This window comes from Lethenteron reissneri, chromosome 18 (assembly GCF_015708825.2).
Source record: "Lethenteron reissneri isolate LAM-NWPU_2019-01 chromosome 18, ASM1570882v1, whole genome shotgun sequence".
NCBI lineage: Eukaryota > Metazoa > Chordata > Hyperoartia > Petromyzontiformes > Petromyzontidae > Lethenteron > Lethenteron reissneri.
In genome coordinates, this window is record NC_083796.1 from 11,476,252 (window position 1) to 11,496,798 (window position 20,547).

At 49.2% G+C, this 20,547-nt stretch overlaps 1 protein-coding gene and 6 non-coding genes across 12 annotated transcripts in view; 1 reads left to right on the plus strand and 6 right to left on the minus strand.

Moving 5' to 3' along the window:
- Positions 1 to 20,547, plus strand: part of LOC133343872 (lipoxygenase homology domain-containing protein 1-like) — a 97,071-nt gene that overhangs the window by 10,419 nt on the left and 66,105 nt on the right. For 3 of the 6 annotated variants that reach the window (XM_061553813.1, XM_061553812.1, XM_061553816.1), the window contains exons 11-24: positions 1,341 to 1,439; positions 2,599 to 2,747; positions 3,136 to 3,271; positions 3,741 to 4,009; positions 4,335 to 4,470; positions 5,626 to 5,786; positions 6,414 to 6,500; positions 7,113 to 7,248; positions 7,950 to 8,104; positions 8,605 to 8,765; positions 9,576 to 9,652; positions 10,180 to 10,376; positions 10,991 to 11,183; positions 11,521 to 11,681. In XM_061553813.1, the coding sequence (XP_061409797.1) occupies positions 1,341 to 1,439; positions 2,599 to 2,747; positions 3,136 to 3,271; positions 3,741 to 4,009; positions 4,335 to 4,470; positions 5,626 to 5,786; positions 6,414 to 6,500; positions 7,113 to 7,248; positions 7,950 to 8,104; positions 8,605 to 8,765; positions 9,576 to 9,652; positions 10,180 to 10,376; positions 10,991 to 11,183; positions 11,521 to 11,681 (2,117 nt within the window). Of the gene's footprint in view, positions 1 to 625; positions 745 to 1,340; positions 1,440 to 2,598; positions 2,748 to 3,135; positions 3,272 to 3,740; positions 4,010 to 4,334; positions 4,471 to 5,625; positions 5,787 to 6,413; positions 6,501 to 7,112; positions 7,249 to 7,949; positions 8,105 to 8,604; positions 8,766 to 9,575; positions 9,653 to 10,179; positions 10,377 to 10,990; positions 11,184 to 11,520; positions 11,682 to 20,547 lie in introns of those variants that run through there. The other 3 variants (XM_061553817.1, XM_061553815.1, XM_061553814.1) reach the window with 3 other exon arrangements.
- TRNAN-GUU (transfer RNA asparagine (anticodon GUU)) lies at positions 14,142 to 14,215 on the minus strand. The gene has a single exon. It is a non-coding gene; the product is annotated as a tRNA-Asn (tRNA).
- On the minus strand, positions 15,545 to 15,618 carry TRNAN-GUU (transfer RNA asparagine (anticodon GUU)). Its single transcript has one exon. It is a non-coding gene; the product is annotated as a tRNA-Asn (tRNA).
- TRNAN-GUU (transfer RNA asparagine (anticodon GUU)) lies at positions 17,419 to 17,492 on the minus strand. The gene has a single exon. It is a non-coding gene; the product is annotated as a tRNA-Asn (tRNA).
- Positions 18,031 to 18,104, minus strand: TRNAN-GUU (transfer RNA asparagine (anticodon GUU)). Its single transcript has one exon. It is a non-coding gene; the product is annotated as a tRNA-Asn (tRNA).
- TRNAN-GUU (transfer RNA asparagine (anticodon GUU)) lies at positions 18,709 to 18,782 on the minus strand. The gene has a single exon. It is a non-coding gene; the product is annotated as a tRNA-Asn (tRNA).
- On the minus strand, positions 19,914 to 19,987 carry TRNAN-GUU (transfer RNA asparagine (anticodon GUU)). Its single transcript has one exon. It is a non-coding gene; the product is annotated as a tRNA-Asn (tRNA).

The following is a 20,547-nucleotide window of genomic DNA, read 5'->3' on the forward strand; positions in this document are numbered from 1 at the left end:
TCACGTCTGCAAGGGGCAGGTCAGACACAGCACCAGTTCAGTGGGGTCCTGGCGAAACTTAATAACCCACAGGCAGGAACTCAGAACCTGTTCCATTACCACTGGCCACGGTCAACAGCAATCAAACTGAGGTTCCACCATTATTACTACGCCGGTCGCTATGCGGCCAATAAAACTGTCGCCACTTTTCGGGAAGTTACCACCGAAATTGACCGAGACCCCGTCATGGGCAATGTTGATTTTTTTTCACCGCTGGCCCCTGCGGCCACCGGCAATAGACATCTCTGCTCTCGTTCTAGCCGGGAGATGCGTAGATTCGACCGCTCCAGTTTGTTCGATTTGACAGCGCGTGCAACTGTAGGTTGCTTTTTTTCGTTGAGTTTTTTGTCCTTCCCCTGCATCTCCGATTATCCGATTATCACGGTTGGCTACGTACGGTGCGAAAGAACTTCAACGTGCGTGCACGCCATAGGCTCGCTGGCTTGTGGGTTTGCGCGAGCGTAACAACGCACGGGGGCCCGTCACCGGGGCAATGCCGCCGCCGGTGGTTGCTCAGGGAAACGCGCATGGAGAAACTCCGCAAATCTTTGCGCAACAACTCCAGAGGTCAGGGCTAAAGGTCGCCGAACAGAGAGACACGCCACGGAGAGAGACGTGCTCTTGTGACACCGCCTGCCCGGCTTGGTGCACAACAACGCGGCCACAACTTGCCAACGGCAACTATGTGCACGGACTTAAAATATGGTAAATAAAGGCAGGCGTGGAGAGCGAGGTGCTAATCGGAAAAAGCCCCAGCGTGTCGGGACTTGCCTTAAGAAAGAATACCACGAAGCTTTGCTCGCGAAGGAACGGTGCGAGGTGTCACCGTACGAGATGCCGAATTCACGCGCTTGTTTTCGTTGCCGTATCGATACGATCTAATGCAGTCGAGTTAGTTTCATATATATTTATGCGTATACAAATTTAGATCGCAATATTTCTGAAACATTCATTTTTTTTATTCACGTTTTACATTTCCGTGTACAGTATTTGTTTGGCCTCTATTGTAGAATGACACGGTTAACTATCACCGTCATACTGACGATTGCAGATCATCGCCGCACTGGTTGACCGTCACCCACGGCTAGAGCGAGCCGAACGGCTTTTCTCGCGCCGCGACCGATGGCGAATCGCTCGCCGCGTATTTGCCGCACGCAGACCTGGGGGTGCCGCTCGCCGGTTGCGTGCGCTGGCGCCGTGCGCCTGCTGGAGAAAGCGCGTCGCTCGCGGTAACTCACCCCGGTCGTTGTTCACCCCGATTCCTGCTGCTGCTGATTCCGGGTCCTCCTCTCCCCACGCAGCCAAGAAGTACGAGGTGACGGTGTTCACGGGGGACGAGCGCGGCGCCGGCACGGACGCCGACGTCTCCATCAGCATCTTTGGGGAGCTGGGAGACACAGGTCGGTGCACGTCAAGTGGGTGAGCGGTGAATGTTATGCGAGTGCGTGAGTGAGTGAGTGGGTGAGTGAGTGAGTGAGTGCGTGAGTGAGTGCGTGAGTGCGTGAGTGAGTGGGAGTCTGGTGGTTAGCGCTACGCTGCGCTATGAACCCCGGGGACCCGAGTTCGATTCATGCTCATGGACACCGCCAGTGACGATTGCACTGGTCAACAAAAAGAAAAACATTTTTTTCTGGCCTGGACTTTTGCAGCTGTTTAAGACTAATTTCAGGGTGCTGATTCCAAATCTGATCTCAGATTTGCTCTATCACGATTTATTTTATGCTATCGGCATACCCCATTTTCATTGATTTTACCCGAAATTAACTCTGTCTCTTATGATTGCAAGTTGTTGCGAGTCAGTGACTGCTTTAGTATTAAAATACGGTGCTGTATTTTTAGGATAGTGTATTTATAATATAATTTTATGTAGATATCCACATTTATTTCATATTTTTCTTCTGCAGTTTTGATTGAAAATGCAATATTTGATATCTCAAAAACCTGATGTGATAGACAAAAACTGATGCCAGATTTGGAATCAGCACCCCAAAATTACCTTAAAACCGTTGGAATACCTTATGCCAGAAAAAGTGTGTTGACCAGTGTTATCTGAACCGGTCCTGGGCCTCCCCTAGGTCGACTCAGCGTAAAATGAGTACCTGGTGCGATGTGTAAACATCGCCACTAGGGAGACAAAGGTGGTTCTGGCTGTCCACCCCCTCGTGTGCCATGCAGGCCTCAAGAGGTGATCGCGAACAGCACTTGCTGCTAGAGTCTGTTAAAGCTATATGGGGAATCTTAGTCTTTGTTTTCTTAACCAAAGTTAAACAATTAACTATTTTGTTTATTTTAAAACTAAATACTAAGTTGAACATTTTCTTGTTATATTACCAGGAAAGGCCCACTGAGCTACATCGCTCTTTTTCAGAAGCGACCTGACCACAAATGATAGCTCAACCAAGTGGCTTATCACATGGAAATGTATCGCAGCCAATTACTCTGAACGCGTGATGTTGATTTTAAATGTGGAGGGAAAACCTCCTGTATACCAGGCGAGGTAGTTAACATCTCCTAGCCACGGTGGCACGCTCGTTGAATGTGCGTGCGTGCTACGCGCAGGGGAGAGGCGGCTGGACAGCAGACGGAACAACTTTGAGCGCGGCAAGCAGGACAAGTTCACGCTGGACTCCCCCAATCTGGGCCGTCTCACCAAGATCTCCATCGGCCACAACAACCGCGGGCCTTCTCCCGGATGGTTCCTCGACAAGGTGGGTCCCACCTCGTCGCCCCACCGCGGCGCGACCCGGACGCCGCTCGGCACCTCGCTGTGAGCATCCGCCGCCCCGCAGTGCCTCGTCGAGAAAGATAAGACTCGGCAAATGTATCCAGAGGCCGTTGAAGACTAGGTCCCCCCCCCCTCCCGAGCTGTTGCGACGTTGGCAGCTGCCCTTACCGCGTGCCACTCTCTGGCTCTCGGTTGAACAGAGAGGTGCGCGTAAAAGCGGTGCGCGCGAAAAAAAATTAAACGGCCGTCGGTGATTTTTATGATCCTCTTCGCGTAAGCAGCCGCGGCGATGAATGCAATCGCGACGCAAAGTTGCGTCATGTTGACGGTGTGGTGCGGCGCGGGGTTGTGTTGTGCGCCGAGCGCTGCAGGTGGTGGTGGACGACCGTGACGCCGGCGTCGTTTACCAATTCCCGGTGCGGCGCTGGCTGTCGGAGGACGAGGACGATGGGCGGATTCGGCGCGAGATTCCCGTGGCCGGCGGTAGCGTCACCGACGGAGGAGTCGGTAAATCCAACGCGGCGCCCTCCACGTGACAAACCCGAAACCTGAACCTCCACGTGACAAACCCTAAACCTGAACCTCCACGTGACAAACCCTAAACCTGAACCTTCACGTGTCAAACCCTAAACCTGAACCTCCACGTGACAAACCCTAAACCTGAACCTTCACGTGACAAACCCGAAACCTGAACCTCCACGTGACAAACCCGAAACCTGAACCTCCACGTGACAAACCCGAAACCTGAACCTCCACGTGACAAACCCGAAACCTGAAACTTCACGTCTCAAACTCGAAACCTGAACCTCCACGTGACAAACCCTAAACCTGAACCTCCACGTGTCAAACAAAACTTATTTTATTTTATACAGGTAAGTCCCACTGTGGCATTGTGAGCGATCAGCAAATGCCACAGGCAGACAAGTCTAACTATCTCGACTAATCCCTTCCTCCTGCACCGCGCTCCATCCGCCAGCAGGCACCCTGTACACGCTGCGGGTGCTGACGGGGGACAAGCGCGGCGCCGGCACGGACGCGCGCGTCTACGCGGTGCTGCACGGCGCCGGCGTCGGTGGCGCGCGGCCCGGCAGCAGCGGGCGCCTCGAGCTGCGGGGCGGCTCCTTCGAGAGGGGCGGCACGGACGTGTTCCAGCTGGAGGCTGGGCGCGACGTGGCCAGCCCGCTGGCGCGGATCACCGTCGGGCATGACAACTCGGGCGCCGCGCCGGGCTGGTTCTGCGAGAAGGTATGCGGTGTGCGTAAAACCGGACGCGGTAACGCAGCCCGTCATTTGTTCGTTGCATGGATGTACGTTGAACTGCTTTCGCACCGTACGTAACCAACCGTGCAAATCGGTGGTGTGGGGGAAGGACAACAAACGAAACACCATAAGCAGTTCTAAAGCGATGAGTTGTCAGTCTATATTTAAAAGTTCATAGTTCCAGCGGCTTGTCGTTGTTGTTGCCGTCGTCACTTCGTGGCCGCGGACACGTTCGTTTAGCGCGGTTGGCTCAAAGGAGTTCAGCTCAACGGAGGTCATCGCGATCATTGACCTCGTCCGCGGGGCTCAGGTGGTGGTGCTGTGCCCCAGCACGGGCGTGGAGCAGACGTTCCCGTGCGGCCGCTGGCTGGATCGCCGCGAAGGGGACGGCCTCATCGAGTGCGAGCTCCTGGAGGACTTGTCGCTGCGCAAGACGGTGGCCAAACGTACGGGCGATGTACCCGACCGGTCGGACTGACTTGGTGCGAAGGTTGCGAGACTTTGTAATCGATCGAGGAAAGCCTCGATGAGACTTGAGCCTCTTGTTGCAGCAAGTTATTATTTTGGGATCGTGTGACACGCAGGCTTTCACTGGTAGGTCTCTTCACAATTCTGGTAAAATCGACCAATGATGCTAGATGTAATTACCAGCGAAACGTCAAAGTACTGAAATTGTAAATGTCGTGGATTTACTCTCCAACACACCGGTGTGCTGTACTAGTAAAGAATTGGCACGTTTTGCTTACGTGACAAACCTTACTAATTGGCTGTCGGGTAGTGGTGGGTTAACGACACATTTAAACTTACGTGATCTAACCCCAAAAACCTTGATTATGAACATTTTGAGATACTTATCCAAATAGCTTTTTTTATATATAAAAGTTGGGTGAGGAAGTTGACATTTCGCCACCGTGGCGCCCTCGCGGTTCGGTCAACGATCGCCGCTCGTCATCGTTCGGGCGCCGGTGCCCAGCCCGCGTCACCGCCGCATCTGTGCTTTTTATTCTTGGTTCTTTCGAAATAGTCACGTAGAGGGGAAATAATAAAATAATACAAATATCAAACAATACAATTCTCACGACGTTTCGACTGCAACACAAGCAATCGTCATCAGGTATGAAATCCACAGCAAGAAAATTTGAAAAAAGTGGCGTTTTTTTCTTTTTAACGTCAGCACCACGGACAACGATTTGGCAGTTGGCCAGATGGACGAGTCCATCTATGTTCGGAAAAGAGGAGGGGGGAGAGGAAGAGAATGGAATGCGGTCTGAAAGTCACCGTAAGCGTGAACGCAATCAATTGAGACCCGAAATGGTTTATCAAATCCTTCCAATGATTGCTAAGCCAGAAACCATCTTCTCGGATGAAATTGTCTCCGTGGTTGTATATGTGGATAGCCTCATAAACGAATCTCTTATGGTAGCCAGATGGCTTGCAGAGAACCTCTGTCTTGAAGAAGTCAACGTCATGTTTTATATTTTTATTGTTTTATTATTTCCCGTCTACGTGACTTTACCGAAAGAACCAAGCATATGAATCCCTGCAGTCATGAAAGCTTTAAATCAAAATTTTAATCTGTGCTTCCGTCGCCGCGCTCGCAGGGCAGCCCTGCTCCGTGTGGGTCCACACGAGCGACGTGCGAAACGCCGGCACGGACGCCAACGTCAGATTCCAGCTGTACGGGGAGCGCGGGCACTCCGAGGAGATCCTCCTCGACAACAAATCGGACAACTTCGAGCGCGGACAGACGGACAAGTTCACCGTAGGTGTCGTGATAAAGTTGGAGTCTAGGAAGTTAAACTTTTAACTATTTAAACTATAATTTTTATTTTACCAGGTGAGGCCCACTAAGCTCTTTTTCAGAAGCGACCTCGCCACAGATGTGGAAATGTATAGCGGCCAAATACTCTTAAACGCATGTTTTCTAAAGTTCATGGTGTAAGCTTGGTCACTGATTACAGTTAAAAAAACTTTCTAAATGTTTTTTTTGCTTAATCTGGGGGAAAAAGGTCCAGATCTGAGGATTTAAAACATGCAATGAAGATCTCTAAAGCGGCAGATGTGGTAAAGTGCGGCACCGCTGTTGTGGACAGGAGGCTGCGCGAAGCAGTCATCCTGTGACATCACCTTCGATGGGCCAATCTCCCCACGCCTTTGCAAGTCGCGAGGATTATTTGACCATACTTCACCATGCTGGTCAGTTTGCCGGTCGGCGTAGATGGGGAACAGCCCCCCCACCCCCCCCCCCCCAGCAGCCGATTGACAAAAGACTGGGAGCTGTCCATCGTTATGTACCAAGGTTTGGGAAACTGCAGGTGACCTGTAAAGCTAAGCCCACGAGGTTCGCGTCCCTCCTGCCGCGTGTCGCGTGCTGTTGCCGGGGATGCAGGTGGAGCTGCCGGACCTGGGGCCGCTGTACAAGATGCGCGTGTGGCACGACTGCACGCACCCCTTCGCTGGCTGGCACCTGGACAAGGTGCGGCAGCCACTGGTCGCGACTCGCCTGCACGTGTGTGTCCTTGTACCTGTTGCGGTGTGCAAACATTTGGGGAGACAAAGGCGGTTGGGAGTCGTGGTGGCCACTCACCTCCTCCTCGAGGCCTGTCCCGGCCTTCATAGGTGCTCGCTAACAGCACTTGCCCCAGCAGTCTGTTCAGGCTACATGGGGGATCTTTGTATTTTTTGTCGTCTATTTATGGTGGGGAATGGTGGCAATTTGGTGACCCGAGTTCGATTCCTAGCCACGACCAACATCCAGTGACGAGCGATATCTTAATTTATTCTGGGCCTCCCCTAGATCAATTCAACCTTAAATGAGTACCTGGTGTGGTGTAACAAATATCTGGGGGAATGAAGGACGGCAGGACGTGGCGGTGGCCGGAAAACCCCCCGTGCGCCGTGCTGTGTGTGAACATCGCCACGAGGGAGACAAAGGCAGCCGGGCGTGGTGATGACCACCGACCCCTTCGTGTGCCGTGTTATCGAGTAGCAAGTGCTACTTGCTAACAGCAAGTTCCCCGAAAGTCTGTTAAGGCTACACGGGGGGGGGATCTCCGTGTGCGTGACTGCGCGTCACCCGCCACTGCAGGTGACCGTGTGGATTGCGAGCGGACGTGAGCGCTACACGTTCAAGTGCGGGCGCTGGCTGGATGTGAACGAGGGCGACGGGGAGATCGTGCGGGAGCTGCCGGCCGAGGGCCCCTCCGTCCGCCAGCCGCTGCCAGGTGCGTGCAAGCCCACGGCCGGCTCGTATAAAATACCCACAATACTTTGCACAGCACTGTTGCAAGACATGGTCGGAAGACCCACGATGCCTCGCAAGGCACCAGGAGGAGTGTCCGTAATGCGTGGATAGGCTGAACGAGATGTTGGATCCAGCAGCATCCCTGAATGGCGTCACGGGAGATGAGTGGGCCTGCAAATGCAAATTCAACCCTGGTGAAGCCTGGGGAGCTGAATGGAGATCAATAGAACTCAGATGCACCTTGTTGTAAAAGATACAACGCAGAAGATCCCTGGGTTCGATGTTCCACGAAGCTCCAAGTCCACCATAAATCGCATCCGCACAAACCATGGCAGATGCGGATACATACTCTTAGGTTTTTTCGGTAAAGTCACGTAGGTAAAAAATAATAAAATAAAATGATAATAAATGAAAATAAATCAATTAAATCACGACGTTTCGGAGGCAACACAAGTTTCCGTCTTCAGGTGGGACCGTGACAGCTAAATTTAGTTGTGATGGTCCCACCTGAATGAGAAATTCTACTTGTTGCTCTGCATCTACATGCGCCGTACCAAACCAGAAGTTGGCCTGCTTGCCCGCCTGTACCCGCTTTCCTGCTGACCAGCCTCGGTTGGATCGTGGCGTTAAACCCCTCGCTGCCCCCCCTCTTCCCCACCCGCCGTGTCCGGCCGAGCGCAGTCGTGCAGTACGCGGTGCTGGTGGAGACGGGGAAGTGCGCGGGTGCCGGCACGGACGCCGCCGTCTCGTTGTGCCTCTACGGCGAGCGCGGGGACACGGGCAACCGCGTGCTGCAGCGGAGCTCGTCGCACCGCAACAAGTTCGAGCGCGGGAACGTGAGTCCCCCCCGCCAGAGCCACCGCCGTGCCGTGGAGACTCGGGGTCGGGAAGGAGACTTGGTCTTCCACGACCGATTAAGCGGAGGTTTTAGCCGTAGAGTAACGTGCGGCCGCACGGAGGTGTCCGTGCCGGCACCGCGCACGCCCCCCGTGCGAGCCGTCAAGCTCGCAGTTTATCACTGGGCGGCATTATTATGTTATTACTTTTGTTGTTTCCAGTTTCGGTTCATGCGACCTCACGAGTGACAATGCCGTTACGGTGCTCTGCGATGGCACACGATCCGCACTGCATTATGTACGCGTCGGATTGCTACCGTCCTCACGTTAACCTCAGCTTCCAACACGATCATGGCAAAAATGCGTTGTTGTACCATACTCCTACGCTCCCACATCTGTGCTCCACGCCTCCACCAAACCCGCACCCGCCAAAATGGCTGTTCACACCCGGCCTGGCGCAGAGAGACACCCATCGGCGTGTGTGCGCGTGTTCGGTGCAGACCGACGAGTTCGTGCTGGAGGCCGTGAGCCTGGGCCGGCTCGACCGAGTGAGAATCGGCCATGACGGCAAGGGGGCCAGCGCCGGGTGGTTCCTGGAGCGAGTCGAGGTGCGGGACAAGAGTCGGCCAGAGGGCCCAGCCCAGGTGTTCCCATGCAGCAGGTGAGACTCCCTCCCTAAATTATTCATTCTTTCATTTTTGTTTCCATTTACTCACTTGCGCTACCTGATCGCGTCAAGGAGAAATAAAGCATCGCGCGAACTCCGGTCATCCTCGTAGCAACAGCAGCAGCAGGGGTTTTTGGATAGCTATCGAATTAAAACTGGACGTAGTCAACTGTGCTAATCGTAGGTGTGGGGAAAGGACAACAAATTAAACACAAAAAACCCATAACACCGTCTCAGTTTCGTGACCTCCATCCTCAAATGTTGTGGTCATGTCACCGGCGTTAGTGGCGAAGAGTGACTTTTGTTGTTGTTAGGAACGGCTTATTTTGCGATGTGGCAAAATGTTATGAATTTGGGAACATCACTTTCATTTTAAGTACTAATTGAAATTTAACAATTACACAAGCTAGTACATCTCTATCATAGTTACACAGTTATACTTTATAGTTTACTTCTCATTAATACAGGCCAGGTGGAAACCCGCTTAGCTTTGGAGTCCTGACATGGTCAGACTGAAATCTGCCATCATCGCCGGAAAGAGAGGTTTAATTCAATGCAACTTTGATAAACAGTATAAAGTATGTAAACACAATTGTACATCTCCAAATGCTGTACAGGAAGCAACATTAGCTTCCCTGGCGATAAACAGGAATCACAGTCAAAGAAGCACTTACACAAAGCTCCAGACAAGCAAATGGGGCTGAAGTTCACCCCTGTTGGTGACTCGAACTCAACCGGTGGAAATTCCACCTTCCCATGGTAGAGGACAACCCTCGACTGCGTGTGTGTGTGTGTTCGCTGCAGGTGGCTATCGGAGGGCGAGGACGACGGACAGATCGTAAGGGAGCTGCTGCCCTCAGGACACTCGCAGATTCTCAAAAGTAAGAGGCTCACACGTGCAGGTGGTTGGGAAGACCAAAACTAAACGATTTTTATTTGACCTGGTGAGGCCCACTGAGCTAAATAGCTCTTTTTATCAGAAGCAACCTGGCTACCGGAAATGACAGCGCGACGAAGTGGCTTATCGCGTGGAAATTTATAGCAGCCAAATGCTTTGAACGCACGTTGATGATTATAAATGTGGAGGGAAAGAACGGAGGACCCGGAGAAGAATCCACGCAACAACGGGGAGAAAGACACGCAAACTCCAAGTATACAGCAGGCGTCAGGATCAGGATCGAACCCACGATCTTGCCACGGTGGCCGAGGAGATGTTAACTACCTCGTGGTTTGCGGTTAATCCGGGTCTCCAAGTGCAGCGCGTTGGTGGGCCCAGCCCCAGTCATGAACGACCGCACGCATTAAACGCAACTCGTAAAAGTTGTGTTTGTGGCTTAATTTGACTGACAATGACAACCCAGCGTCCTGTCTCCCCGTCCCCGCGGTTCCGTGCGATCGCTGCCGGCAGACATCAGCTACCACGTGAAGGTGCGCACGGGGGACGTGCGCAACGCCGGCACGGACGCCAACGTGTACGTGCGCCTCGTCGGCGAGGCGGGCGAGACCGCCAAGATCCCGCTCCGCACCTCCGCCAACAAGACCGGGAACAAGTTCGAGCGTGGACGCGTCGACGTGTTCACCATCGAGGGCGGCGACATCGGGAAGGTGCGGCCGCGGCGGCCATTTTGAGGGAGTTGGCTTGTAGTCCTTCCCGCGTCGCCGACACGCCAGGCAACCCTCCGCAATAACCGGGCCCCACGGTTATTCAACCACACATTTGGAATCGACGTGCGTTGAGAGTATTTGGCTGCTAAACATTTCTACGTGATAAGCCACTCCGGTGAGCAATCATTTGTTGCCAGGTGGCTTTTGAAAAAGAGCTCTATAGCTCGGTGGACCTTACCTGGTAAAATAACAAAAATAGTTTTAACATTTTTTAGTTTGAACCCGACGCGACCTCTTGTCGCGGTCTCATGCCATCAGTCCGATCTCTTCCCGCGAGTCGCTACGCCCTTCCAAGCCGTTCAGTTTCCAGCTGACCAGCGTTCGCTGCCGTTTTTCCAGCACCCGCACAGAAAGACCCGCTGCGCACTTCCCTATCTCTTCAGCGCCACGCGAGATGTATCGAGCGATGAAACCCAATTGAACGTGGCACCCTTTTGCGACACGAAACAAATTTGATTATTAGCCATGCGCATGGCCACCCGCTAGGCGAGTCGCCGTTGACCGGGCTGCGGGCGCGGTGGATGTCGCGGTCGGTGCCCGACGGTCGCGCACAGGTGCGCCGCCTGGTGATCGGACACGACGACTCGGGGCCCGGCGCCGGCTGGTTCCTGGAGGGCGTGGAAGTGGAGGTGCCCGCGCAGGGGCTCGCGTACACGTTCCCCTGCGGGCGCTGGCTCGCCTCGGACGAGGGCGACCGCCGTACGGAGGTGGAGCTGCAGCCGGGGCAGGTCCAAGAGCGCAACAAGCGTACGTGCCTCCTCCTCCTCCGTCACCGCCACCACCAGAGCCACATTACTACTCGGGTGGGAGATGCCTTGATGGCAATGTGGACAAGCTCACACCCCCTGGCTGTTTTGTACGCCTATGTATTTAGCCTTTTCGTTAATCCACTGCTGGATGAGGGTGCCTCGCCATGCCGCGTGGGGCAGCGGGCGTTATGTGATCGTATTTTTCCCCGCACTGATCGGTGCCGTGTTGGTAAAAAGCCCGGGGAGAGCACGTACGTGGGGGGCAGCCTCGTACAGCCCAATGGATCTTGCTCTGTGCCGCCCGTGATGCCAGTAAATCCCACGCTGCCACGCAGTGATCAACTACGAGGTGACGGTTCGCACGGGGGACGTGCGCGGCGCCGGCACGGACGCCGCCGTCTTCGTGCAGCTGTACGGCGAGCGCGGCAAGACGGAGCAGAAGACGCTGGCCAGCCGCTCCGACAGCTTTGAGAAGGGCGCCACCGACGTCTTCAAGGTGCGTCCGTGTGTCCACCACCACCACCATCATAAAAACGACAGACACCATTCGCCACTTAAGCGGCAGTAACGACGATGTCACCACGGCGCCTGTGCCACGCCAGGTGCACTTTGAGGCCACGTGCAGTGTCGAAGGCTCGCTGACAGGTCATGTGACATACCCACGTGACTGAGATGACAAGCAGATGCACCAGCTTTGTCACCTCCCGCGCCAACTTACTGCATTTTAGCCGCATGGCTCTCCACTCGTTTTTGTGCTCCTCCGCCCTCCGATGTTGCTGGAGGTCGACTGTCTCCAACTGCCCAGTAGCTTCCTTGACGAGCCTCCTCCAGAGAGGCCGATCTTAACATCGCCGGTACCAGTCTTCGGCAAGTCAAACCACCACCACTCGCAGTAGCAGCAGCAAGCTGTGTGGTGCAAAGCAAAGTGGTGACACCCGTCGCACCTGTTCCCTGTTAACTTGCCGTGATCACGCAGGTATCTTTGTTCAGGGTTCACCGATATGGTTTTAGGAGGCCCCGGGGCAAAATGCTGAATAAGGGCCTCAAAGAGGGGCCCCGTTGGGCCTTCTGCAGAGCACCGTCCACTTAGCAGACCGCCGCTGCTTACACCTCGTATCACGCTGGGACAGGTGCTTGGCTGGACTGCAGCAAAAAATTGGAATGTTGACATGAGATGTGATTTGAGGTGCTTTGAGTCGACAGGAGATACTGGTTTTAGCAAATGGCTTCGCTAATCCACCTGGATGGGTTTAACCCTGCTGCATGTGTGCTGAACTTCTTTCGCGCCGTACGTAGCCAAGCGTGCTAATCGGAGGTGCGAAATGAGTGTCGTCGGCTCGGAATTGCGTCGATTTTTTTTCTTGCAACTCTGCTTTCCTTCCGGCTTGCAAAATAAGAGCGAGAAAATTGGATGAACGTGCCAAACGGGACCCTCCTGAAAAGGAGTCTGGAAAAATCAACGAGCTTTCCGTTGATGAGTAAACGACTTAAGATGATTATTATTATACACAAAAAACAATGGACTGCTTCCATGGCGTACTGCTTTGCACATTGGACCTGCAACCCAGAGGTCGCAGGTTTGGTTTGATCTGTGAGCGGTAGGAGATGTTGTTGATATTTAAACAGGGAGGTTTATGGAGCGCACACGAACGCGCGTTTGGAAGGCTACGAGTTGACGTCTCTGTCCTCGGTCAATTGAGTCCATGAGTCAGATGTGGTTGCTAAAACAGGAACCACTTTGTAAGCGATCAACCGTCGCCATGCCCACTATGTTGACCCTGTAAAGACAAACTGTTTTTTTTTATAATTTACCCTTCGAACTCAGTCTATGAGTTGAAATCAAGATAGCCAGCTGAAATGTGCAGTACGGTGTGAACCTTACGAAGGCAGACTGCGTGAGAAGCCGGAAAGTCTGCTGAAGTAAAGCAATAAGCCCCGACCCAAGAGCACTTGGGCGCTAATTAAACTGCGCACAGGGCGTCGAGTTTATGTGCAAATCGCGTGGGGCGCTTTTAAAAAATATATAAAGTGTAGTACTGTACTGTCAATGCAGTCGATGGTGCACGTGTAACAACCACCAATTCTAAAGCTCGTCGTGAGAATAATTTTATTGTTTTATTTTTATTATTTTATTATTTCCCTTCTACGTGACTTTACCGAAAGAACCAAGAAGATGAATCTCTGCAGTCACGAAAGCTTTAAATCGAAATTCTAAAGCTATTTGCCTGGTCTGTTGTGAACCTATCTACGGCGTTAATAGCTCCGAATGCTTTGCTAAGGATTTCCCCCCACACCCTATCTCTAATCGTCACTTTGTCAGCTGAAGGTGTTTTACATTCACTTTACATCAAACGAACTCATCTTGGTTTTTTCGGTAAAGTCACGTAGAATGGAAATAATAAAATAATGTAATTATGTTTTATTATTTTATTACTTCCCTTCTACGTGACTTTACCGAAAGAACCAAGAAGATGAATCCCTGCAGTCACGAAAGCTTTAAATCGAAAGCAAACGAACTCTTCCAAGGCCACGACTATGAGCCGCACGCAGCACCTGATTGTTTCATCTTTGAAAAAGGGGTAAACAACAGCTGTTACCGCACGATTAGGTTTAGTCGTCTCCGCATGTCTTTGTTGTTGGTCTTCCCGCCGCCCCGAAACGTTTCAAATAAAAAAAGTAAATTTCGATTTAAAGCTTTCGTGACTGCAGGGATTCATCTTCTTGGTTCTTTCGGTAAAGTCACGTAGAAGGGAAGTAAAAAAATAATAAAAATACAACATAATAAAATAATAATAGAATAATTAAATAATAAAAATACAACATTATAAAATTAAATAATAATATAATAATTATTTTATTATGTTGTATTTTTATAATTGTATTACTTCCCTTCTACGTGACTTTACCGAAAGAACCAAGAAGATCAAAGAAGTAGTTAGAAAAAAAGAATTCGCGACGTCCCTGGGTGGGCTTGAACCACCAACCTTCCGGTTAACAGCCGAACGCGCTAACCAATTGCGCCACAGAGACAGCTGTAAGGAACCACTTGCTGTTCCTTGTTTAGTGAATTACAATAATGACACTCGCTAGCGTAAAAACGAATCTCCTATTGACATTGGGGACGTCCATAAATGACGTCACGCACGTGGGGGGGGGGGGGGTCAGACATTTGTGACGATGTGTGACGAGGGGGGGGAGTTTGAGAAATGTGACGTCACATCAAAATGCGCAACTTGAAATAAATATAGACAACACGTTCTACTTAATTAAATAGACTTTTTAATATTTTTTTTATTTTTAGGGGGGGGGGGAGGCAGAGCTTTGTGACGTCATATTTGAGGGGGGGGGGTCTGACTTTTGTGACGCCGTGTGACGAGGGGGGGGGGTAAAAAATCGTCCAAAGTCGAGTGACGTCATTTATGGACGGCCCCTTTGTGAAATAAAAAGACACTTTCAAACAGCGTCTCTGGGTGGGCTTGAACCCACCAACCTTGTTGGTTAACCGGCTCGTTGATGATATTCAGTTTTAATGAAATAAAATGGAACAAAAAAAAGCCCTCCAACATTGCCCCCATCATGGGCTTGAACCACCAAACTTCCGGTCGCCACATCTTCACGGCCCTTTAATGGCACTCACTGTATATTAAAATAAAATCTAGTGTTATTATTATTATTGAATTTGTGCACGCAAAAACATACGCTCGCAACCACCAACCATTGCGGTTAACAGCCCGGGCGCGCTCATCGGTAAAGTCACGTAGGTAAAAAATTAAAATAAATAAAATCACGACGTTTCGGAGGCAACACAAGCTTCCGTCTTCAGGTGGAACCGTCACAGCAAAATTACTGTACCTGAAGACGGAAGCTTGTGTTGCCTCCGAAACGTCGTGATTTAATTTATTTTGTTTATATTTTTTACCTACGTGACTTTACCGAAAAAACCAAAGAGTATGAATCCCTGCAGTCACGAAAACTTCAAATCTAGAACATATCCACGGTGTGGATGAGAATGTGAGGTTGTTTTGGTGGCACGTGACCCTGGGTGAGACTTGACTCAGGCAAAGCTTCCACAGTGAACGACCCAAACGCGCGCCACGCGACGCCGTTGTCGGCCGCAGAGATTCGGGAGCACTTTGGCGTCTGTGCTCTCTGCCGAAGATGAACAAAAAGTTTGAGTTGTCAATCTCCAACAATTCAACCAAAAAAATTACTTTCCAGCATCCACCTATTAACTTTACACCTATATACTGTCCTGTTATGTGGCTGGACTATTCGTCGGTCATCACCACACCACGTTGTTTTAAAAGAAGAATGTATCCACAAGTTAATGTTAACTTCGTGCACAAAAATAACAAAGACCGTCCCTGGGTGGGCTTGAACCACCTACCTTTCGGTTAACAGCCGAACGCGCTAACCAATTGCGCCACAGAGACAGCTGTAGGAGAACTGTCGACTGTCCATCCTTAAGGCGTTTTCTCAATGATATTCAACTGTGAATAAACATTCATCCAGCATTGACCGCGCGCAAACAAAAGAAACTCGCAAACACTTGACACACTAATTCTATATTTTAAGCTTTCGTGACTGACTTTACCGAAAAACCCAAAGAGTACTTTACACACTCGCGAACACCGAAAAGCATTTGCTTTGAGGCTTTAAGCTACCAGACATCAGCCACGGGCATCAGAGGTTGGCGTGTCCTGTGCTGTACGTAACACATTCCGACTGATTGCGAGCCATTGTAGCGCATTGGGAGAACATTGAAACGCTCAAAAACATTTTGTTGGCAACGTAACTTGGTCAACTGCTTCCGACTGGCAAGTTTTCCATCTCAAACACGCGACGGTTCCATCTGTTGATGTCTCCAGCAGTTCTTTGAAGTTGATCTTCGTGAGTCAATATTCACATTCACTGGCCTGCACTGGCGGCGGTGAGCATGGTTCTTAAAAGTATGTTTTTTTTCTAATTGCACGAGCATTTGTCAGCATGCACATACATTGAAAACGAGCAATTAAAATGTAACGTATTGGGAAAAAAGAAATCACACGTCCCTGGGTGGGCTTGAACCACCAACCTTCCGGTTAACAGCCGAACGTGCTAACCAATTGCGCCACAGAGACCGCTGTAGTGGCTTCCTGTCTGCGTCCCTGCTGACACTAAGCCGTGTTCATTGATTGGGGTAACAGATGATAAATAATGCGTGGAAATGTTAATAACCTGCTTGCTTTTTATCGATTTAAAGCTTTCATGACTGCAGGGATTCATCTTCTTGGTTCTTTCGGTAAAGTCACGTAGAAGAGAAATAAAAGAATAATAAAAATAAAACATAATAAAATAATATAATGAAATAAAACATAATAAAAAAATAAATCTTGTTTTATTATGTTTTATTTATGTTATTTTATTATTTCCCTTCTACGTGACTTTACCGAAAGAACCAAGAAGATGAAACCAGCTTGCTGCATTCCCTTATTTAAACAAGGCATTGATCTGCAGGTGGGGATGTATTATAATCCCCATCTCTTCATGTTCCACCAACCATTTTCCAGGTCATCAAATGTAATTCATATGCAACTACGCCCAATAAAAAGAATGACCGCTGTTTACGAATATAATAAGCGAATAATGTGACGTCACTCTACGTGAGCCCCCCCCCCCCCTAATTAATAATCATGAACAGGTGACGTCACTTCACATGCTGCACTCCCACCCAATAACCATGAGGGGGTGACGTCACTCCACATGGGCCCCCCCTCCCCCCTCATTAATAATGTTGAGCTGAACAATTTTTCTACTGAATATTTCAGATTCACTGCAATATACACCCGTCCTTGGACGGGCAAACAAGCTAGTTCATCATTAAATGCTAAATCTGATGAGTTCAGGAACACTTTGTAAATCGTATTTCTCCAGCATGTTAAGATTAACACTCAAACTGCGAACCAACAGCAATTGAATTTAGATACTTCTGGGGTGCAACATATCCTCAGTGGCTTCCCGCGGTGGGTTCCATCTGTTGATGTCTCCAGCAGTACTTTGAAGTTGCTCTTCGTGAGTCGTTCATCACCACACCCCCGTGTGAAACATTCCACTTTCCTTCCATGTCCGCAATGTTCACGTGAGCGTGGTTCTGAAAAGTATGTTTTTTTGTAATTGCACAAGCATTTGTCAGCATGCACATACATTTAAATCGAGCAATTAAATGTAACTAATTGTGAAAATAAATAATCACACGTCCCTGGGTGGGCTTGAACCACCAACCTTCCGGTTAACAGCCGAACGCGCTAACCAATTGCGCCACAGAGACAGCTGCAAGAAACCACCTGCAGTTCCATGTTTGAGGAATCAATGACATTCGCTGTCGTAAAATTGTATCGAGTATTGACTTTGTGTGATAAAAATATACTCACAAAACGTTGTCCATGGGTGGGCTTGAACCACCAACCTTCCACTTGAACAGTCGAACGCGCGAAAAAATTGTACGACAGAGACAGTTGCAAAAAGCCACCTGCAGTTCCATGTTTGAGGAATGAATGACATTCGTTGTCGTAAAATGGAATTGATTATTGACTTTGTGTGATCAAAATATACTCACAAACACAGTCCCATTTCGGTTGACAGGCGAACGCGCTAACCAATTGCGCCATAGAGACCGCTCGTAACAAACTCAGCTGACCGCGTGGTCTCCAAAGCCCACGGATGATATTCGCTCGACGCAACTGCAACACGAGGCACAAAAATGCTACGCACATTTGGGGACTTTGTAAACATTTGTCAACATGACATGGTGTTTATTAGACTACCCAACAACTTCATCCTGACCTTTGAAACAACAAGAAAAGCCTCGTCCCTGGGTGGGCTTGAACCACCAACCTTTCGGTTAACAGCCGAACGCGCTAACCAATTGCGCCACAGAGACAGCTGTAGGCGCACTTTCGACCGTTCCATCCTTAAGGCGTCTTCTCAATGATATTCACCTGTAAATAAGCATTCATCCAGCATTGACCACGCGCAAACAAAACAAAATCACAAACACTTAACACACTCGGGAACACCGAAAAGAATTTGCTCTGATCCTTTAAGCTACCAGACATCAGCCACGGGCATCAGAGGTTGGCGTGTCCTGCGCTGTACGTAACACATTACGACTGATTGCGAGCCATTGTAGCGCATTGGCAGAACATTGAAACGCTCAAAAACATTTTGTTGGCAACGGAACTTGGTTTGACTGCTTCCGACTGGCAAGTTTTCCATCTCAAAGTTGGTGTCTCAAACACGCGACGGTTCCATCTGTTGATGTCTCCAGCAGTACTTTGAAGTTTCTCTTCGTGAGTCGTTCATCACCACACCCCGTGTTAAACATTCCACTTTCCTTCCATGTCCGCAATGTTCACGTTCACTGGCCTGGTGAGCGTGGTTCTTAAAAGTATGTTTTTTTTCTAATTGCACGAGCATTTGTCAGCATGCACATACATTGAAAACTAGCAATTAAAATGTAACGTATTGGGAAAAAAGAAATCACACGTCCCTGGGTGGGCTTGAACCACCAACCTTCCGGTTAACAGCCGAACGCGCTAACCAATTGCGCCACAGAGACAGCTGCAGTGGCTTCCTGTCTGTGTCGCTGCTGACACTAAGCCGTGTTCATTGATTGGGGTAACAGAAGATAAATAATGCGTGGAAAAGTTAATAACCAGCTTGCTTTTTATCAATTTAAAGCTTTCATGACTGCAGGGATTCATCTTCTTGGTTCTTTCGGTAAAGTCACGTAGAAGAGAAAAAAAATAATAATAAAAATAAAACATAATAAAATAATATAATAAAATAAAACATAATAAAATAATAATTCTTGTTTTATTATGTTTTATTTATATTATTTTATTATTTCCTTTCTACGTGACTTTACCGAAAGAACCAAGAAGATGAAACCAGCTTGCTGCATTCCCTTATTTAAACAAGGCATTGATCTGCAGGTGGGGATGTATTATAATCCCCATCTCTTCATGTTCCACCAACCATTTTCCAGGTCATCAAATGATATTCATATGCAACTACACCCAATAATAAAAATGACCGCTGTTTACTAATATAATAAGCCATTAATGTGACGTCACTCCACGTGAGCCCCCCCCCTAATTAATAATCATTAGCAGGTGACGTCACTTCACATGCCGCACTCCTACCCAATCACCATGAGGGGGTGACGTCACTCCACATGGAGCCCCTCCCCCTCATTAATAATGTTGAGCTGAACAATTTTTCTAATGAATATTTCAGATTCACTGCAATATACACCCGTCCTTGGACGGGCAAACAAGCTAGTTCATCATTAAATGCTAAATCTGATGAGTTCAGGAACACTGTGTAAATCGTATTTCTCCAGCATGTTAAGATTAACACTTAAACTGCGAACCAACAGCAATTTAACTTAGATACTTCTGGGGTGCAACATATCCTCAGTTGCGTCCCGCGGTGGGTTTCATCTTTTGATGTCTCCAACAGTACGTTGAAGTTGCTCTTCGTGAGTCGTTCATCACCACACCCCGTGTGAAACATTCCACTTTCTTTCCATGTCCGCAATGTTCACGTTCACTGGCCTGCACTGGCAGTGGTGAGCGTGGTTCTTAAAAGTATGTTTTTTTTCTAATTGCACGAGCATTTGTCAGCATGCACGTACATTTAAATAGAGCAATTAAAATGTAACTAATTGTGAAAAAAAACAATCACGCGTCCCTGGGTGGGCTTGAACCACCAACCTTCCGGTTAACAGCCGAACGCGCTAACCAATTGCGCCACAGAGACAGCTGCAAGAAACCACCTGCAGTTCCATGTTTGAGGAATCAATGACATTCGCTGTCGTAAAATAGAATCGATTACACTGGTCAACACACTTTTCTGGCATAAGGTATTCCAACGATTTAAGGTAATTTTGGGGTGCTGATTCCAAATCTGGCATCAGTTTTGTCTATCGCATCAGGTTTTTGAGATATCATATATTGCATTTTCAATAAAAACTGCAGAAGAAAAATATGAAATAAATGTGGATATCTACATAAAATGATGTTATAAACACACTATCCTAAAAATACAGCACCATATTTTTACACTAAAGCAGTCACTGACTCGCAACAACTTGCAATCATAAGTGACAGAGTTAATTTCGGGTAAAATCAAGGAAACTGTGGTATGCCGATGGCATAAAAATGAGATGTGTTAGAACAAATCTGAGATCAGTCTAAAACAGCTGCAAAAGTCCAGGGAAGAATTTTTTTTTGTTGACCAGTGTTATTGACTTTGTGTGATCAAAATATACTCAGTCTCATTTCAATTGACAGGCGAAGGCGCTAACCAATTGCGCCATA